Source organism: Gambusia affinis, linkage group LG10, assembly GCF_019740435.1.
Source record: "Gambusia affinis linkage group LG10, SWU_Gaff_1.0, whole genome shotgun sequence".
Classification (NCBI taxonomy): Eukaryota; Metazoa; Chordata; class Actinopteri; order Cyprinodontiformes; family Poeciliidae; genus Gambusia; species Gambusia affinis.
In genome coordinates this window covers 6,469,605-6,488,383 of record NC_057877.1, presented here as the reverse complement: position 1 = coordinate 6,488,383, position 18,779 = coordinate 6,469,605, and the positions used below count along the sequence as shown (strand labels likewise).

Genomic DNA, 18,779 nt, shown 5'->3' with positions numbered 1-18,779 from the left:
AATTAACCATAGATTAAAACTAATTCTTGAAAAATATTGCAAAGAAAACCGACTTTTGTCAGAAAAGTGACCACAAACGATCTTTTCTTCTTCTGGTTGTTCTGGCTCATATGCTGTAGACAGTACAACCCTTCTGAAAATTTGATGGCGCCCTCTGATGGCTGAGCGGTGCAGTACACCTTAGACAGGTCCATCCCAGAATAGCACCAGTCTAATTAATCATGTGAATACACTTTATTTTGTTGTAGAAGAAAACCAGATGAATAATAATGACCCCTGTTTGTTTGTTGTTGTTTTGCTTGATTAATGTTAGGTTATTCAGCCTGTGTTATCTGGCAGGGGGACAAACGATGAAAATCAGCCTTAAAGGTAGCTCAATGCAATTATATTTATGTTAATATGTAATATCCCTCTTCATCAAATAAATGAAAAAATATCTATCTACCTATCTTTTGTTTATTTTGTTTTTAATGTTAATTATACTTTCTGTGTTTGGTCATATGTAGGGGAAACTCGCCCAGAGGACCATTAATGCAAGAACCGCTACTGTATATTCCAACTGCTGTGTTAGTGTTAGTTTAATTATTATGCTACACGCTTGTAATTATTCATTGTTAATTTAAACAAAGACAAAAACAATGGCAACCTAAAATTGCTAACATTCTAAATATTTTTAAGGCTGATTAATTTTCTTAATCGTGCAGATATTAAACTAAAACTATTGGTTTTCTCCTGTAAACATGAGCATTTAAAAGAGAAACTATACATTTATTTATTTTCGGAAAATATGAATGGATGTGTTTTCCCTATTTTAGGATCATTCTACCATTCCGTGCTTCATCATGGAACAAACCATTTTTTTTATCCTCAGCGCACACACGTTTCTAACAAGCTGAGGAGATAATAATCAAACACCACGTTGTGGTCCGTAATTAGGCTCTTCATAAGGAGTAGGATTAAAAATACCACTGAGTAATTGTTTGTCTGCCCATATTGTAGCGGAAACGCTCCAGTCACCTTCGCCAGTGAAGGTTGGTCCGCTCTCTGTCAGCAGAGGAGGGAGGGTCAACATGGCGTCTGAGGAGGTCCGTTATGTTCTTTATTTGCTCTTCTTCTCACATTTTACTAAGCCTTCTCATCATGTTCCACTAAAAGAGCAACCCGGAGTTATTGTTGGTGATAAAATGTTTAGGTTAAGGTGGTTTATTTAAGGGTGGCGTGTTTTGTTCCCGTTGTGTTCGGAAATATGAGCGCAGCTTTATGAATGTTGGCCTTTCGCGTCGATGTTTTCAAGACATTAAACCTGCTTTCTCTGAAAGACCCGCTGTTTGAAAGCGCGACAGTGTGTGACATTAGGAATAGGACGCAACTGAAAGGTTTATGAGAGAAAGGACTTCATATCCGTTTCGTCACTAATAGGAGCGTGGTTTATTTTTAGTTATGACCACAGACAGGCTGTCGCTGAGCATATAACACCCAGATATCGGAATAGGTGATTTGGTTAAGTTTGTTATGTTTGTTATGAAGGAAATAAGGAAAACGCGGCTCAGTATCGTATCTGTGTAAAGCATGGTTATGTAAAACTAGAGTCCAGTTTTAAAATTAAGTTTAGCAGTAAAGGTTATCTTGTAGTTTAATGCGCACATTTTGTCGTTTTGCCTTGCAGGAGAGCTCCAATGGCCCTGTGAAGAAGTCCATGCGTGAGAAGGTTATAGAGAGGCGCAACATCAACAAGGAGCACAACAGCAACTTCAAAGCGGGATATGTACCCATCGAAGAAGAACGTCTTCATAAGACTGGGCTGAGAGGACGCAAGGGAAACATGGCTGTTTGCATCATTGTGCTCCTCTTCCTACTCGCCTTAATCAATCTCATTGTAAGTCTCTTAGCCTGACTGCAGTAACTTGCAAAGAAATATAACCCTTTGGACGTTTCCCCACGCTTTCTTACAGTGCAACCAAACTTTATTTGGGAATTGTAGTATTCCACGTGAAAGACAGACGAAAATTAGTGTCTAATTCTGGAGTTGAAGAGAAATGATGCATGTTGTTTTGCAAGATTTTTACCCGTACAATCTTAAAAGTGTGGCGTGTGTTTGTATTTAGACCAACTTGGAGTATGTATCAGCTACAAACTGAACTTTTAGGCCATTTTTCCTTATGAAATCCACAAAATGTGATCATATCAGATGGAGAGCATCTGTAGAAAGAAATTTTCAAGTTCAAATTCTCACTGAATTTAAGTTTAAACTTTATCTGGACCATAGCAACAAAAACAAAACACAAAACAGTTTAATCTTTGTTTATAATTGTTATTCTGAATAGTAGACCTGCCCTCCATTCTTACGTTTTGTGTAACCTCAAGCCGACTTTTTGCTAGGATTCTTTACAATTATCTCTCTTCCCGTTAATTATAACCAGTAGCCCCAGTTGAAGAAATGCATTCCCGCTTCATGATGCTGCCTCCGCCATGCTTCAGCATGAAGGGTGGTGTATTGAGAATGATGTGCAGTATTAGTTTTCCTCAGTAGACGACATTTTGCATGTAGACCAATATGTTCCCATCTTACCAGAGCCCCTTTTTTATGCCTTGTTGCAAACTGCAGTCAGGACGTCTTATGGTTTCCATTCAACAATGGTTTTCTTTGTCCCACTTTCCAAGAAAATACTAGTAAAGTTTGCGCTAGCAGCTTGACGAAATGCAAAATAGTTGAATGGTTGTGCTCTCCGTCTGTCTGCACAAGTGAGCTCTGACGCGACTCCGCTATCACTCAGATCACGCTGGTAATATGGACAGTGATCCGAATTGGCCCCAACGGCTGCGACAGCATGGAGTTCCATGAGAGCGGCCTGCTGCGCTTCAAACAGAAGGCCGACATGGGAATTGTTCATCCCTTGCACAAGAGCACGGTCGGCGGCCGCAGAGACCAGGACCTGGTCATCGTGGGCAACAACAACCCGGTGAGAAAACATTTACACACGTCGAGTCTTCTCCAAAGAAATGACAGCATTTGGGAACCCGGTTAGAACCTCTGGTCTGTTCTTTTGCTGCGTTGTTCCAACAGGTTGTGTTCCAGCAAGGCAACACGAAGCTGAGCGTGGAAAAGGACAAGACCTCGGTCGTCAGCGACGTCGGCATATCCTTCACAGACCCTCGGACGCAGACGACTTTCTTCAGCACTGACTTTGAAAACCACGAGTTCCACCTGCCCAAAGGAGTCAAAGTCCTCAGTGTTAAAAAGGCGTCCACTGAAAGGGTGTGTAGAGAAGCCAGGCTCTGCTCTGACGGCTGTGTGTAAAAAAACAAAACGTGATTCATTAATTATATGTGGGTTTTACAACTCGTGCAGGCGATATTGCTCTTATTGCTGTCCGCGACAGTAAAAATAGATTGAAAACGAAAGAGAGATAGTAGATACTGGCCAAATTTCCCCTAGTTTCTTTGCCAAAAGAAACTCGTGAATTGTTTACAAGTAATGTGATTGTTAACAGGCGATTTATGCAGTTTCTTGAAAAAATTTAGTGTAATTCCAATTGGTGCGATGCTAAAAACAAAAGCACATCAAGTATGAAGTACGTGAGTGAAAAAGAATGGGGGTCTTGGAATTTTCTGTCATGTAATCCTGATGCATTTAGTTTTCTTGGCGAGGAACCGGCGGCTTTCTCGCTTTATTGACATATTTCGCTCTTTACTTTCAGATCACCAGCAGCGCATCATCTGATCTGAACATCAAGGGAGACACTAAGGCCATCATTCGCGGTAATGAGGGAGTGAACATCATGGGCCGCACTGTGGAGTTTAAAATGGGTGGAGACATTGAGCTTAGAGCTGTAAGTATGAAACATAATGACATGCTGTATTTATAGTGCTCAGAAACTCACATACACTCATTTCTAGCTCTCTGGGATTCATTTCAACTGCTCTGGAAGGATGAGACTGCTCTTGATCATTTTACCCACTTTCCTTCTCATGAGGAGTTCGGTTTGGGTCACGTGGTTGAAACCTGGACACAGCAACAGAACAGTGGTCCCCAGCAAATATTGAAACTGGTTTTAGAATGGATAGACTAGACTAATAGATTTTTGAAAAGACCTGACTGGAAATATACAAAGCATTTGTGGAACAAGCTCAAAATCAGGATCTCTGCCAGAGCGTAATTTATTTAAATGAACAAATGTACAAATTCTGATACCAATTAAGAACTATGTCAAAAAAATTGGCTGTATCTACTGCGAGCGCACCGATCGGCCCTTAATTTTGAGTGATCAGCCAATATTTACTTGTGAAAACCATCTTATCAATCTTTGTAAAAGTGAGAAAATCAGCTTCTCTCTACAAATGTGTGCATAACATTGTCTATCCGCTACTATTGTAGAAAAAAAAAATTGCAATTGCTGTGTTTCCATTAAATAAGAAGTCATTTGAAATCACACATGGTTAGGTTTGTCCACGCAATAGGGTATTAAAACATGCCGCACAGTCAGCCTCCTTCTACTTCCTGTCGTCTTATTCTTTGTCGTTTACGCCAGTGGTCCCCAACCACCGGACTGGTACCGGTCCGTGGACCAATTGGTACCGGGCCGCGCAAGAAATAATTAAATATGTCCGTTCTATGTATTGAGTCTGGAGGAACTTTAATTTTGAAAATCCTAAACCGGATGCTGTCGGTTACGTCTTGCACGCCAACATGCAGCAGAATGAGTAATGAACAACAGCATAGATCTTGATCCTTACGGCGAGCAACCCCCCTAAAGTCCCCCGGTCTGCAGAAAATTAATGAAGGCTTTACCGGTCCGCTCCACTAAAAAGGTTGGGGACCACTGGTTTACGCCAATGGCAACGTCCAGTTGTTGATCACATGACTCGTGTGTTGTGATCAAAGTGTTTCAATTACAGTTTCACAAAACAAACCAATTTCGCTATGGTCAAAAGGTTTCGTCATCCTAGCTCCAAAACCATTTCCTCAAACAACAACAGGTTTTTAGAAATCACTGTGTTTCCATTAAACAAACTTGTTTTCAAAATGTCAAATCGCGCAATTACATGGTCATTGGAAATGGAGCTACTGTCCACCCATCGGCTCACGTCTGCATGTGGCGGTTAACAATAGTCATCCTACTGTTGCCAACTTGTTGCTAACATCCTGCTGCTGCCGGCAGCTCAGGATTTTAAAGCTTGGTGATAGGCCAGAAAACTGCAGTCGATGCAACCCTAACTGCTACAAGATGCAGTCAAGAAGGACTCAAATAACTGAAATCAACATTCATGGTCACAATGAGGGCACACAAACCTCATACAGTCACCATATCAAGTCCAATAAGGTCGGATCTTGATGACTAGATGCCCTGACAATATTTTCCTCCTTGCAGGAGAACAGCATTGTCCTCAACGGGTCAGTGATGTTCAACGCCACACGCATTCCCAGCTCCACAGACCTGACGTTCAACGACGGCCTGGAGAGGTACAAGCTCTGCATGTGCGAAGATGGGACTCTGTTCCGCGTTCTGGTGAAGTTTCCCAACATGGGCTGCCAGATCTCAGACAACCCGTGTGGGAAAGCTCACTAGCGCCGCCGTTCCAATCCGCCTGCAGTCGGTCGGCTGCGAAATCAGACAAACCTCTTTCAAAAATACGCATTTTGGACTGAGTTCAGTTTGAAAGTTGAGTTTAAACTTGGCTGTTAAGGTGTGCCGTTTCTGTGAGTGCCAAATTTACATTTTTGTTACAAATCTACCCAAAGCTATTACTGGAGTTCATAAAAAATTGTTATGAGATTCATCAACCTCTTTCCTAAATTCAGAAAACTATTGTAAACAATAAGTTGTTGTGCAGTTTACGCCACATGTTTGTAGCAGTGAAAAGCTGCTGTGTGTATTTTCTGCTTCTCCGTCCCCTCACACGTGTTCACAAAAGGGTTTGTGTGAAAGTGTTAACTGACTTCATCGAGACACTACGCCATGATTAACTTAAAAATATGCAGAACCCAAACTGGCCCCTTGTACATAACACATAATAGAGAACGTCTCTTTCTGCACATGTTGAACTGTTTATCATGCAGGTGCTAACGGATTTTAAAGGGATGAAATGTTATTTATATTTTACCTAAATTGTGAAGCTTTTCTAATGCTAACAGTAATGAGTGTACGAGTTGTGCTAACAGAGCAGCGCCTTGCAAAAGTATTCACTCCTACTGAACTTTTCACATTTATAGTACATTGATTCCCGTCCAATTCACAATTACGCTCTACTTTGCCTCAAGATACATGAATAAATTTGTTTTTTAAAAACTAAATAAAATACATTGGAATTTGTTGTTGGCCATGTCATGTGGAAAGTTCAGTGGGTGGAAATGCTTTTGCAAGGTAAATGCTAATCTCTCTACGGGGTAAGAGGGCTGAAAGTGGACGGCGTTCATAGTGGTTTGAATTTTGTGCAACACAAAATAAAAAGTTTTACTGTTGCTTTGGGTTGTGTGTGGCCTGTTATGTAACAATGTTGGAGCAGTTTGCGGACTCGATGCCTTTGGTGAGAAAAGTTTTGTTTTTCATCACTTCAGCGTGACGACATGGATACATTTAAAATAAAAAATAAAAATAAAAAAAAACATCCAACATTTCACTGGCTTCTTTTTCATTAAAGAAACTTGTCACTACTTGAAATCTCTTATCTTCGCTTCGTTGAGCCTCGTGTGTTTACATGGTCCTTTAAAATCATAAAAGAAATACCAGCGATTATTGCACAGCGCTATCATCTGACAGAATGTGCAAACGGGGCATGGTTCTCTTAGTCATAACTGTTCGGGATGGCTTATCTTGGCATTGACAGAGGGGAAACGACGTAAGGGATTAACCAGCCGTGTAAATGATTGAATAAATCACGGTGACATCTTTGGGCTGGGGCTCGTAAAGCCTGAAGGAGCAGCATCCACTTCAGACTTTGATCAGAACATGCTGGAGAGTACAGTTCAGGTGTGAGAAGAGTCACAAGGTTCCCTGTCAACCTGGTGACAGTTTTTACCCAGGTGAGTTTCCTCAACTCAAACCAGCTCGGTTTTAATTCTCAAAACTTTGACCGTCAAAGTTCTCGATCGGGTTGCTTCTTTCCTGAGAGAGTTGACGTTTTTCATCTCTAGTTTTAAAGGCCTGCGGTTGCCATGGCGGTACGCCGCTTGTCGTTTTGGGCGGCTGTGCTGCTCCTGGCCTCCTTGGACCTCTGGTGCTCCTCTTCCTCGCCTCCCTGTCCGGAATCCTGCGTTTGCCGAGGAGCTCTGCTGCTGAACTGCTCGTTGGCCGGCCTGTCCTCGGTGCCGCAGCCCGTCCAGGACCCGATTGCCGAGCTCGACTTGTCTCATAACCTCCTCAGCTCTGTCTCTTTTCATCAACCGCATCCCAACCTCAGGAACCTATGGCTGGGGAACAACAGCATCCCGCACTTGTCTCTCTGCATAGAGAGAACCGCCACGGCTCGACGTCTCGGGCGTCGCTCGGCGGCCGGGAGCCGGTCCAGGTGCCTGACCTGGGCCCCCGCCTTGCAGCTGCTATCAGCTGAGAGGAACCTGCTGGAGCGGCTGCCGCGGGGTGAGTAGATGTTACATAATCATACACCCATCCACATTAAACATTATCAAGGTGCTTAAAGGAGAAAAGCCTGCTGTCAGCAACACGCTAAAATCCCTTAAATGCGACCTTTAACCTTCTCTGTGGAAATCATAATGACAAAACTCTTTTTCCATTTCTCCATTAAATTCTTTTATTTTTAATGGCTCAGCAGCAAACAAAATATGCAATGTTTTAATGATCAAAGTAGAAAGGAGCAACTCACTGTAGGGCTGAAATGGGATCCCAGAGGTTTTCATTAATTAAAGAAATTCTCTCTGTTTATAAAAGAAAATAAAGTTTTAATCTACTCCCAGCAACAAAAGTGAGAAATGTAATGGACGGGTGTACCCACGTTTGTTCTTGAGTAAGAAGTTGCTGTTTTTTCCTACTTAAAATGATTTTAAAATGAAAACAATGGAAAAAAAACCCAAAAAAAAACATGGTTTGTTAAAAAACTACTTTGTGCCTCTCCTGATATTTTCTGTTTAAGAAGATGCAAATTTGTGAGTCTTGAATTGTGGTCAAGGGACGAACACTTTTTTTTTTTTTTTTTCCAAGAACTGCAAATGGCCCCCAGGCTGCACTTTGAACACCCCGATCTTGAGAGATTGTGCAAAGAAGACTGAAAGATCCCTCTCTCTGTATCATCACACTGTGTCAGCACACTATGCATGTTGCCTGAGGGAGAGAAAAAAAATCCCAAGAATCCCTCTGTACTGTGCAAGATTATAACATGGAAATACTATCCAGGACAAAAGAACTTTTGCGTACCAAGTGACTTAATGTGGGTACATTTCCAGGCCCACTGCACACAGGATTGTGGAAAATTGGTTGATGATTGTCATGTGATTATGAATAACAATAATACAACAGGTCTCATATTTATTTTTAGGCAAAAGCACACCCTCATGATCAACGACAACAAAAAAAAATTATGCAGCCCTCATAAGGAACTCGTGTATAAATATAACGTTTCTACGTAAAATAAGTCACAAAAGGAGATTTTAATGATTAATGCTGATGTCACACCTTTTTTCTCGCATTAGTGTCGTTTTATAGTTGCAATTTTCCGCCTTTGTTGTCATCTGCAAACGTCATTAGAAACCCCCTACCTGATCATTGGTGAAGAGAAATGATGATAAAAAGATGCTCAGCAAATATAGGGTTGTTTTTTTTGTAATGCTAACAAATATGTTTCCATTAATTATTAAGAAGGGTCAAGATAATCTGACATATGCCACTAAGAAAGCAAATTAGCAAGAGATGATTCATTATTAATTTTCAAAATGAGACTCATTTTTCTTTGTTTCGTTATGGTTTGAGAGCCAATATGCCCGACTCATTTCAATGTCAGGTACGTTGGTTCTGATCTGGTGCATACTCTCAGTAGAGTGGTGGAAATCAAGGTTAAACTGGACCATTAGCAGCAAAATGATTTTAGGAGTGACAGGAGAAGAACATCCATCTGATGACGTCTACAGTCGCCTTTATTTGTCGTACGGAATGGAATTAGGAAATGTCTTTAGTAAGACTGGCTAAATTGATCAGGCTTTGGCAAAAAAGAAAAAAGAAAGAAAGAAAAGGCATAATAAGGAAGTATAAATCTAAAAAGGGAGCTCATACTCTACAATCCAAATGTGGTTGTTTGGATTTGCCTTTCAATTCCACACATACACAAACCCTTTCTATCCTTTATCTTTAGAACTTTGCACCATGCACAAATGAGTGAACCTCCCAAGATAATAACGCCGCTGTTACACTTTATATTGACATTCCACTGGCTTAAACAAGGTGTGAGTGTGCAAATGAAATATTTATGATTTCATTGTTTCACAGGCCTCCCTGTGCTTGGCTGAACATGTTTTTTTCTTCCTTGGACAGGTTTTTCTTTTGTTTTGTACCGTTTGAAGAGCTGCTTTGAGAGTCCTGAGGCCCAGTCCTGGTTAGGTGGAGGAGAAAGGATACATAGGAAGTAGAAATATGAATGTGTAGCATGCATCTCTCTGCCTGTTCTCCTACATCAATACTTATAAGAACTCAAGTCTCTTCAGCTATACCTTTACCAGATTTGCACATGTAGAGACGGTAATCTGGTCTATTTTTCTTTCCTCCAACTCAGTCAGATTGGATGGAGAGCTTGCTGGATTCTTGCTGGATGCTTCAGCCAATGCAAGCTTGCTGGAGCTTGCTTTGGCTGGATTCTAAATTACATTTTCTGGACTTGAATATATATCTCCAACACACAGCTCTGGTTGTTTGTCTATGGCCTACTCAAAGGTTAATCTCTGGCCCAGTCTTGAGTCTTTTCCAAGTTAATTTATTCCTTTAGCCAGACACAGTGATCCACGCTTATAGTACCTTTTACTAGTGGATTACTGTGACTCCCAGACTTCCCTGGTACATGTGGTTCAAAACATGTGGCTCCAAGATTTTTGACCAGTGCAGGTATACGAGAGCACATAACTCCAGTTTTTCTGATAACATGATGGAGCCAACATCGTGTTTTTCCAGTGAAGATGTGTCAAAGGTAATGTGGAGTTAATTGGTTAGGGTTAATATGAATTACAACATCATTTAATTTCCCTTAGTAATCAATAAAGTATTTTTGAATAGAATATTACATACATATATATATATGTATATATATATATATTTATATATATGTATATATATATATATATATATATATATATATATATATATATATACATATATATATTTATATATATATTTAGATATACATATATATATGTGCATATATATATATATATATATATATATATATATATATATATATATAAAATGTTTCATTTTTTGTTCCTCTTCAAACTTGTTGATCTTCCACATAAAATTCCAACATATGAATGTTTGCAGTCGTAGTATGATTAAATGTGCAACATTTTGAAAGGCCTTACCTTAGAACAGCTCTGTTTCTTTTTGGAATCCACTTCCTGATGATGTTGAATTCTAATTAAATCTCATTTCTTTCCTTGGAGGCCTGGATGCTGCTGAATCCTTACAGGTCCTGGCGCTGTCTTTCAACAGGATCTCAAGTCTTGAACCAGGAGTCCTCGGCGACCTTCATCAGCTGCAGGAGCTTCATTTACAGCATAACCTGATTACACATCTGGATCCACAGATGTTTCAGAAATTAGAGCATCTCCAGGTAAGCCTGGTTTTTGATGCCTATTATTCTCTGTACCAGGTGAAATGTTGAATTCTGTTAATTCAACATTTTTTAGAGAAGTGTTTCGGGTTAGGATTTACTGTGCTAACATTAATCTAAGGCCATCTACTTAATCTCATTCAATATTGTGTTCCTCTCAAAGGTTCTTGACCTGAGGTTCAACATGTTAACAACAATGCAGCAATTGACATACCTCACTTTGCGCAACATTGGAGCAGATGTTAAGCTGGGTGGCAACAGGTGGCGCTGTGACTGCAACATGCGTAGTATAAGAAGGCAGATGGCTTATGACAGCACCAGAGGCATGCAGACCTGGAACATCATATGTTGTGAGCCTTCCACCATCTCGGGCAAAGACCTTCTGCAGCTGGATGAGGAGGACCTAACATGCTTAAGCTCTGAAAACAACTTCAATCTTCACCGAGATCTGACGTTGTACAGTGGCGCTGAGATCCTGCTCTCCTGCTCAGCACAAGGTAACACATGACATATTTCTATAATCAAGAGGTAATAACACAGTAAATTAAGTCTTACCTTAGTCCTGTTATTTTTATGCTGTTGTTTTTTTTAGAGTCAGAGTGGTGGACGCCCGATGGCCGAGCGTCTGTGAGCCAGCAAGAAGATCGTCTGCTCATCAGCGACTTTTCAGAGGGAGACACAGGACTGTATGTGTGTGTGTCTGAAGAAGACCACGTACTGTCTGTTTTTAACCTCCAAATCAGTAAAATGAGAGGTGCAAGACAGGAAAGAAGCTTACCCGGGGTCCGCAGTCAAGCAATCCCACAAACACCTACAAGGGGGACCGTTAGACAGACAGCTGAGGGCTTTACACACTCTGACCTAGCTTTGGCAGTGTGTCTATCGATTTTCTTCACGTTTCTGTTGGCGTTCATCCTCGGAGTCCTGGCGAGACCATGTATCGATAGGCTTTGGAGAAGGGTCAGCAAAAGGAAAGACTCCCCAGCGACTCATACCGTCACTTCTGCTCAGAGACATTACGACAACCAGGCCTTTTCAAACGCTGACGAACCAGCAGAGATAGGACCTCACAGGGAGAGAAGAGTCACTTTTAGTCGCGTAGAGGTCACAGAGGAAAACAACGTGCAATATTATGATACTGTTGCGAGTGGCGATCAGCAGAGCATTAGAAGCGACGAGGTGTTTGAGTATCAAGAAGTCGAGGTTGACTTACATAGGCGACCCAGGGAAAAGCAGAGTGAAGACAGTAACTCAGCTGAATTGGCTGCAGAGCGCCTGCGCAGCATGAAGTTTGAACCTATTCCAGACCCAGACCAGCTTGAGGAGAGGAGGAGCCTTTCATCATCCTCAGATTCTTCTCAAAGTGCATCAGAATCAGACCAAACGACCAGAAAGCACACGACCAAGTCTCTTCAGCTGGTAGAAGACTCATTTCAGACGAGAGCAGATTTATCAATAGCCACAAAAACAGAAACCCCACAAATATCCATGAAGGGCAAAAGTGAATATCCTGGATCCTCTGTTCTACATAAGGCAAACACCACAGACTCTGATATTTCTCAGGGTGATGAAGAACTATTTGAATTCAGTGATGGCCCTCAAAGTCCCTCAGCCAAGAATGGCTATGGTACAAAAGGTCCAGGAGATATACCGGTGTATTCCTCTTCTGCTTCCTCTGATTCAAGTGACAGTGACAGGGAGCCAATGCGAACTAAAATCAAACAAAAGACAAAAAAGAAGCAGAAGAAAGTTGCACAAAAAGCAAAACCAGGATTAAGTTCATCTTCTTCTTCCCACAGTGAGAGCAAAGAAAAAATGACATATGTTGATGGTAGAGGCAGAATCAACATTCAGCAGCTTCCACTTCAAGAGTCCAAAACAAAAATTTATAATTCAGATGAACATTGGCCTGCTCTAGATCTTCAGCACATTCCTCGTCTCAAAAGGCGTCTCGATATCAAAGCCCTGTTACCAAGTTCGACAAAAAAGAAGCAGAAGAAAGTTGCACAAAAAAGCAAAACCAGGATTAAGTTCATCTTCTTTCTCTTCCCACAGTGAGACAAAGAAAAAAATGACATATGTTGATGGTAGAGGCAGAATCAAAGCATTCAAAAGCATTCAAAAAGCAAAGATGAATTGATGGAAAATGACATGGATAAAGGCATATCAAAGACAGCAGATTCAGATTCATCATCTAGTAGTGACAGTGACAATGAAAGAAAAGATCAAATCACACAAAAGAAGCAAGAGGAGTTATATATTTCGAAACTTCCAACCAATGTTACCACATTAGCCCAAAAGCCAGCAAACCAGTGGCCTACCATTGATTTTGGGAGAGCAACAAAAATCAAAAGACGTCTGGATATCAAAGCACCCACTGCAGAGTCTGAGTCATCATCTAGTAGTGACAGTGAGGAAGAAAAGATCAAATGATGAAACCAAAAGAAGCAAGAGGAGTTATATATCCAAGCTTCCAAGTAAAGTTTATCCATCAGTACATCCAAAACCAGAAAATAATTGGTCTGCACCTGATCTTGGCAAAACAACCCAAATCAAGAAACCTGTGGATATCAAAGCATCATCAACAGATTCAGATTCATCTTCTAGTAGTGACAGTGACAATGAAAGAATAGATCAAATCACACAAAAGAAGCAAGAGGAGTTATACATTTCGAAACTTCCAACTAATGTAACTACATCCACCCAAAAGCAAACAAATCAGTGGCCTTCCCTTGATTTTGGGAGAATGACACGGATAAAGAGGCGTCTGGATATCAAAGCACCAAAAGCAGATTCAGAGTCATTGTCTAGTAGTGAGAGTGAGGATAGATCAAATCACACAAAAGAAGCAAGAGGAGTTATACATTTCGAAACTTCCAACTAATGTAACTACATCCACCCAAAAGCAAACAAATCAGTGGCCTTCCCTTGATTTTGGGAGAAACAACCCAAATCAAGAAACCTGTGGATATCAAAGCATCATCAACAGATTCAGATTCATCTTTTAGTAGTGACAGCGACAATGACAGAAAATATCAAATCACACAAAAGAAGCAGGAGGAGTTATATATTTCAAAACCTCCAACTAATGTAACTACATCCACCCAAAAGCCAGCTAGCCAATGGCCTTCCCTTGATTTTGGGAGAATGACACGACTCAAAAGACGTCTGGACATCAAAGCACCAAAAGCAGATTCAGAGTCATCATCTAGTAGTGACAGTGAGGATGAAACAAGAGGTCATGATTTGAAACCAAAGCCAGAAGAATTGCTGACCTCCAAGCTTCCAAGTAAAGTTTATCCAACAGCACCTCCAAAACCAGAAAATAATTGGTCTGCATCTGATCTTGGCAAAACAACCCAAATCAAGAAACCTGTGGATGTCAAAGCATCATCAACAGACTCATCTTCTAGCAGTGACAGTGGTGATGACATGAAAGACCACATAGCACAAAAGAAGCAAGAGAAGATACATATCTCAAAACGTCCAGTTAATGTAACTATATCCACCCAAAAGCCAGCAAACCAGTGGCCTAATATTGATTTTGGGAGAACAACAAAAATCAAAAGACGTCTGGATATCAAAGCACCCACTGCAGAGTCTGAGTCATCATCTAGTAGTGACAGTGAGTATGAAACAGGAAGACCACATAGCACAAAAAAAAGCAAGAGAAGATATATCTAATATCCAAGCTTCCAAGTAAAGTTTATCCATCAGTACATCCCAAACCAGAAAAGAATTGGTCTGCACCTGATCTCAGCAAAACAACCCAAATCAAGAAACCTGTGGATATCAAAGCATCATCAACAGATTCAGATTCATCTTTTAGTAGTGACAGTGACAATGACAGAAGCCATGTGATGAAACCAAAGCAAGAGGAATTGCTAATATCCAAGCTTCCAAGTAAAGTTTATCCATCAGTACATCCCAAACCAGAAAATAATTGGTCTGCACCTGATCTCAGTAAAACAACCCAAATCAAGAAACCTGTGGATATCAAAGCATCATCAACAGATTCAGATTCATCTTTTAGTAGTGACAGCGACACACAAAAGAAGCCAGGAAGAATTATATTTCAAGGCTTCCAAGTAAAGTTTATCCAACAGCACCTACACAACCAGAAAATAATTGGTCTGTGCCTGATCTTGCCAATATAACTCAAATCAAGAAAAATGTTGAAATCAAACCAACATCATCAGATTCATCTTCTGGTAGTGACAGTGAAAGACAATATCAAATCACACCAAAGCAGCAAGAGGGGTTGTACATTTCAAAACTCCCAAGTACTGTAACTACATCCACCCAAAAACCAACAAACCAGTGGCCTGCCATGGATTTTGGAAGAGTAACAAAAATCAAAAGACGTCTGGATATCAAAGCACCCACTGCAGAGTCTGAGTCATCATCTAGTAGTGACAGTGAGGAAGAAACAGGAGGCCATGTGATGATGAAACCAAAGCAAGAGGAATTGCTAATATCCAAGCTTCCAAGTAAAGTTTATCCATCAGTACACCCCAAACCAGAAAATAACTGGTCAGCTCCTGATCTTGGCAAAACAACCCAAATCAAGAAACCTGTGGATATTAAAGCATCATCAACAGATTCAGATTCATCTTTTAGTAGTGACAGTGACAATGACAGAAAATATCAAATCACACAAAAGAAGCAGGAGGAATTGCTAATATCCAAAACTTCCAAGTAATTTATCCATCAGTACATCCCAAACCAGAAAATAATTGGCCTTCCCTTGATTTTGGGAGAATGACACGACTCAAAAGACGTCTGGACATCAAAGCACCAAAAGCAGATTCAGAGTCATCGTCTAGTAGTGACAGTGAGTATGAAACAGGAGGCCATGTGATGAAACCAAAGAAAGAGGAATTGCTAATGTCCAAGCTTCCAAGTAAAGTTTATCCATCAGTACATCCAAAACCAGAAAAGAATTGGTCTGCACCTGATCTTGGCAAAACAACCCAAATCAAGAAACTAGTGGATATCAAAGCATCATCAACAGATTCAGATTCATCTTCTAGTAGTGACAGTGACAAAACAACAGAAGATCAAATCACACAACAGAAGCAAATGGAGGTATATATCTCAAAACCTCTAACCAACGTAACTACAGTAACTCAAAAGCCAACAAACCAGTGGGCTTCCCTTGATTTTGGGAGGATAGCACGACTCAAAAGACGTCTGGACATCAAAGCACCTACAGCGGATAAAGATTCATCACTTAGTAGTGACAGTGAGGAAGAAACAAGAAGCCATGTAATGAAACCAAAGCAAGAGGATTTGCTGATGTCCAAGCTTCCAAGTAGAGTTTATCCAACAGAGCATCCCAAACCAGAAAATCGTTGGTCTGTGCCTGATCTTGCCAATATAACTCAAATCAAGAAAAATGTCGAAATCAAACCAACATCATCAGATTCGTCGTCTAGTAGTGACAGTGAAAGAAAATATCAAATCACACCAAAGCAGCAAGAGGGGTTATACATTTCAAAACTCCCAAGTACTGTAACTACATCCACCCAAAAACCAACAAACCAGTGGCCTACCATGGATTTTGGAAGAGCAATACGAATCAAAAGACGTCTGGATATCAAAGCATCCACCGCAGATTCAAATTCATCTTCCAGTTCGGACAGGTCTGTACGTGATCTTGGAAAAACAAAAGAGAATCCTCTAGATACTAGGGCACCATCAACAAATTCTGATTCATCTTCTAGTAGTGACAGTGATAGTGAAAAAGACAAAATGACAAAACTGAAAAAAGAGGATTTACTAATATCAAAGCAGCCAGTTCAAACAAGCCAAAAAGCAAGTCAAAAGCAAGGAAACCAATGGCCTTCCCTTGATCTTTGGAAAATAAGACAATTTAAAAGGCGTCTCGATATCAAAGCACCAGCAGCAGATTCAAATTCATCTTCTGGCAGTGACAGTGAGGATGAAACAAGTGGGCATGTGGTACAACAAAAACAAGAGGAAATGCAGGTGTCAACGTCTTCTACCAAGATGCCAGCAAAGGTAAAATTGGAAAATAATTGGCCTTCATCTGTTCTTAGCAAAACAGACATCAAAAGTCCTCTAGATATTAAGGTACCATCTCCAAGTTCTGACTCATCTTCTAGCAGTGAGGATGAGACAAGAGGCCCCATGAAAACACAAAAGCAAGAAGAATCACTAATCTTAAGGAATCCAGCTGACATAACTCAAACATTAAGATCTAACTCAGAAAATCTGTGGCCTACCCTGGATCTTGGACAAATACCAAGTATTCAAAGACGTCTAGATATCAAAGCTGCTATTCCTCGTGAATCATTGTTGAAAGTCGACAGAGACAGAAACCTTGGAGGAGTCAATCCATCCTTAACCAAACATAATAAAGCTTCATCACCATTGCTACAGTTGGGTCTCAGCAGCAAATCTCTGGGGTTTAAAGAATCTGAATCACAATCATCCAGTAGTGAAAGTGAGGATGAGAACAGAGACCAGAAAGCTAAAATCAGAAAAGATCAATCCTTTACATCAACAGCCTCAGAGAAATTCATAAGGTTACAAATAGCTCCTGGGATATACATTCCTTACAATCCAAAGACAGACCACAACATCAAATTGGAAAGGTATACTGATATTTCAGGTGACAGGGAGGACATGCCAACAAATGACACCAGTAGAACAACACATGAGGTAGATCCAGAGCTTCAGTCAAGATGGGCCACAATGAATCTTGGCGTCTCCCGCTTCCGAAAGCGTCTCGAAATCTCATCCCATGCAACAGAATCCGATCTGAACTCTCCACCAGACTCTTCTTTCTCCTCCGGCAATGAAAGTGGTTCTGGGAGAAGACACAGACTAAGGAGAAGGTTTATTGGGATCCAAGAAACACACAAAAACTCGTCTCCAGAGCTGGAAAATGTTCAACTAAATGTGTCTCCAACTCCAAAGAGTCCAAAAGACAACTTCACTTTCTCAGATATAATTAACCAGAGAATAAGTAAAAATCACAGTGATAAAGATTCAGCTAGTCCATCAAAGCAGAGCTCTAATTCCTCTTCTAGCAGTGACAGTGAGGATGAGGCAAAAGACCACAGTGTTATCAACCTGAGTCGTGGTGTTCCACGCATCAAGAGGCGTTTCGATATCAAGGCACCATCTCCAGACCCAAGTAATACCCCACCTTTTATCATTCGGAATGAAGACTTGACAGAGCACAAGGCAGTGCAAAGCACACAAGCGTCAACTATCATTGGACCGAAAGATGAATCGCTTATCACTTATAAGCGATCTATTTTCAAATCCTTATCACTACCAAGCAGTTCTTTCACACCGAATGGCAGTCGTCAAACTGTCAACTATATATCTAATATTTCAAACGATGGGTCAAGTGACAAGGACATGTCTCTTTCTTCAAAGGCCACTAAAAGTACAAGCTTTGATGACATCATAAAGAGGAGACTGAGACAACCCAGATCCAAGACCGATGGAGACCTGATGGAGAAAATAAAATGGACTCCTGTTGGTCATCATTTGCCTGACCTTTCAAGCTCCAAATCAGGAGGAGTGGCTGTAACGTCCAAATCTCTGCCGCAAGCTTCATTCACAGAGCTAACGTCTCCCTCAAACGATTCTGCCAGTAGTACAACTGCGTTTAGCACATTGCAGCTCAGCAAGAAATCAAATGCAACACAAACACACAAATATTCATCACTTGGTCCTGAAGTCGCACCCTCTCCCTCTGGTGATGTTCTCCATGTGCTTGGAAACTCATCCCAAAGGTCACCAGAGATGCAGAGGGCTGCATTAGGGGGCAAGAATGAGAGAAAAGGCCTGAGTGCCCTAAAAGCCATGTCACGAGAGAGGAGAAACTGGGTGTGGGATGAAGACACACATCTTGTATTTGATACACAAGATGCCAGCATCTCCAGTCACAGCCAGTCTGAAAAAGACAAAGTCTTGTCTCAACAGTCTCAAATTCATTCTCCTTCTGCGAGTGAGTCGAAAAAAGACATGGATTT

At 40.9% G+C, this 18,779-nt stretch overlaps 2 protein-coding genes across 2 annotated transcripts; both read left to right on the top strand.

Annotated features, from left to right (window-relative positions):
- The first annotated feature begins 843 nt into the window (after positions 1-843).
- On the top strand, positions 844-6,460 carry sgcb (sarcoglycan, beta (dystrophin-associated glycoprotein)). The gene is made up of 6 exons (XM_044129134.1): positions 844-1,085; positions 1,667-1,876; positions 2,775-2,960; positions 3,065-3,256; positions 3,699-3,830; positions 5,370-6,460. The coding sequence occupies exons 1-6, from the start codon at positions 1,071-1,073 to the stop codon at positions 5,565-5,567; spliced, it is 933 nt and encodes a 310-aa protein (XP_043985069.1). The 5' UTR covers positions 844-1,070; the 3' UTR covers positions 5,568-6,460.
- LOC122838910 lies at positions 6,461-12,822 on the top strand. Its single transcript, XM_044129952.1, has 4 exons — positions 6,461-7,577; positions 10,595-10,764; positions 10,928-11,261; positions 11,357-12,822. Exons 1-4 carry the CDS (start codon positions 7,154-7,156, stop codon positions 12,820-12,822), a joined length of 2,394 nt encoding a protein of 797 aa, XP_043985887.1. The 5' UTR covers positions 6,461-7,153.
- Positions 12,823-18,779: the final 5,957 nt, after the last annotated feature.

Excerpts from the sequence above, each read along its gene's own strand:
- LOC122838910 (XM_044129952.1), top strand. The coding sequence starts at position 7,154 with ATGGCGGTACGCCGCTTGTCGTTTTGGGCGGCTGTGCTGCTCCTGGCC. Across the intron at positions 7,578-10,594 it reads GCTGGAGCGGCTGCCGCGGG|GCCTGGATGCTGCTGAATCC; the intron begins GTGAGTAGATGT and ends CTTTCCTTGGAG. Across the intron at positions 10,765-10,927 it reads AGAAATTAGAGCATCTCCAG|GTTCTTGACCTGAGGTTCAA; the intron begins GTAAGCCTGGTT and ends TTCCTCTCAAAG.
- sgcb (XM_044129134.1), top strand. Across the intron at positions 1,877-2,774 it reads TCGCCTTAATCAATCTCATT|ATCACGCTGGTAATATGGAC; the intron begins GTAAGTCTCTTA and ends GCTATCACTCAG. Across the intron at positions 3,257-3,698 it reads AAAAGGCGTCCACTGAAAGG|ATCACCAGCAGCGCATCATC; the intron begins GTGTGTAGAGAA and ends CTTTACTTTCAG.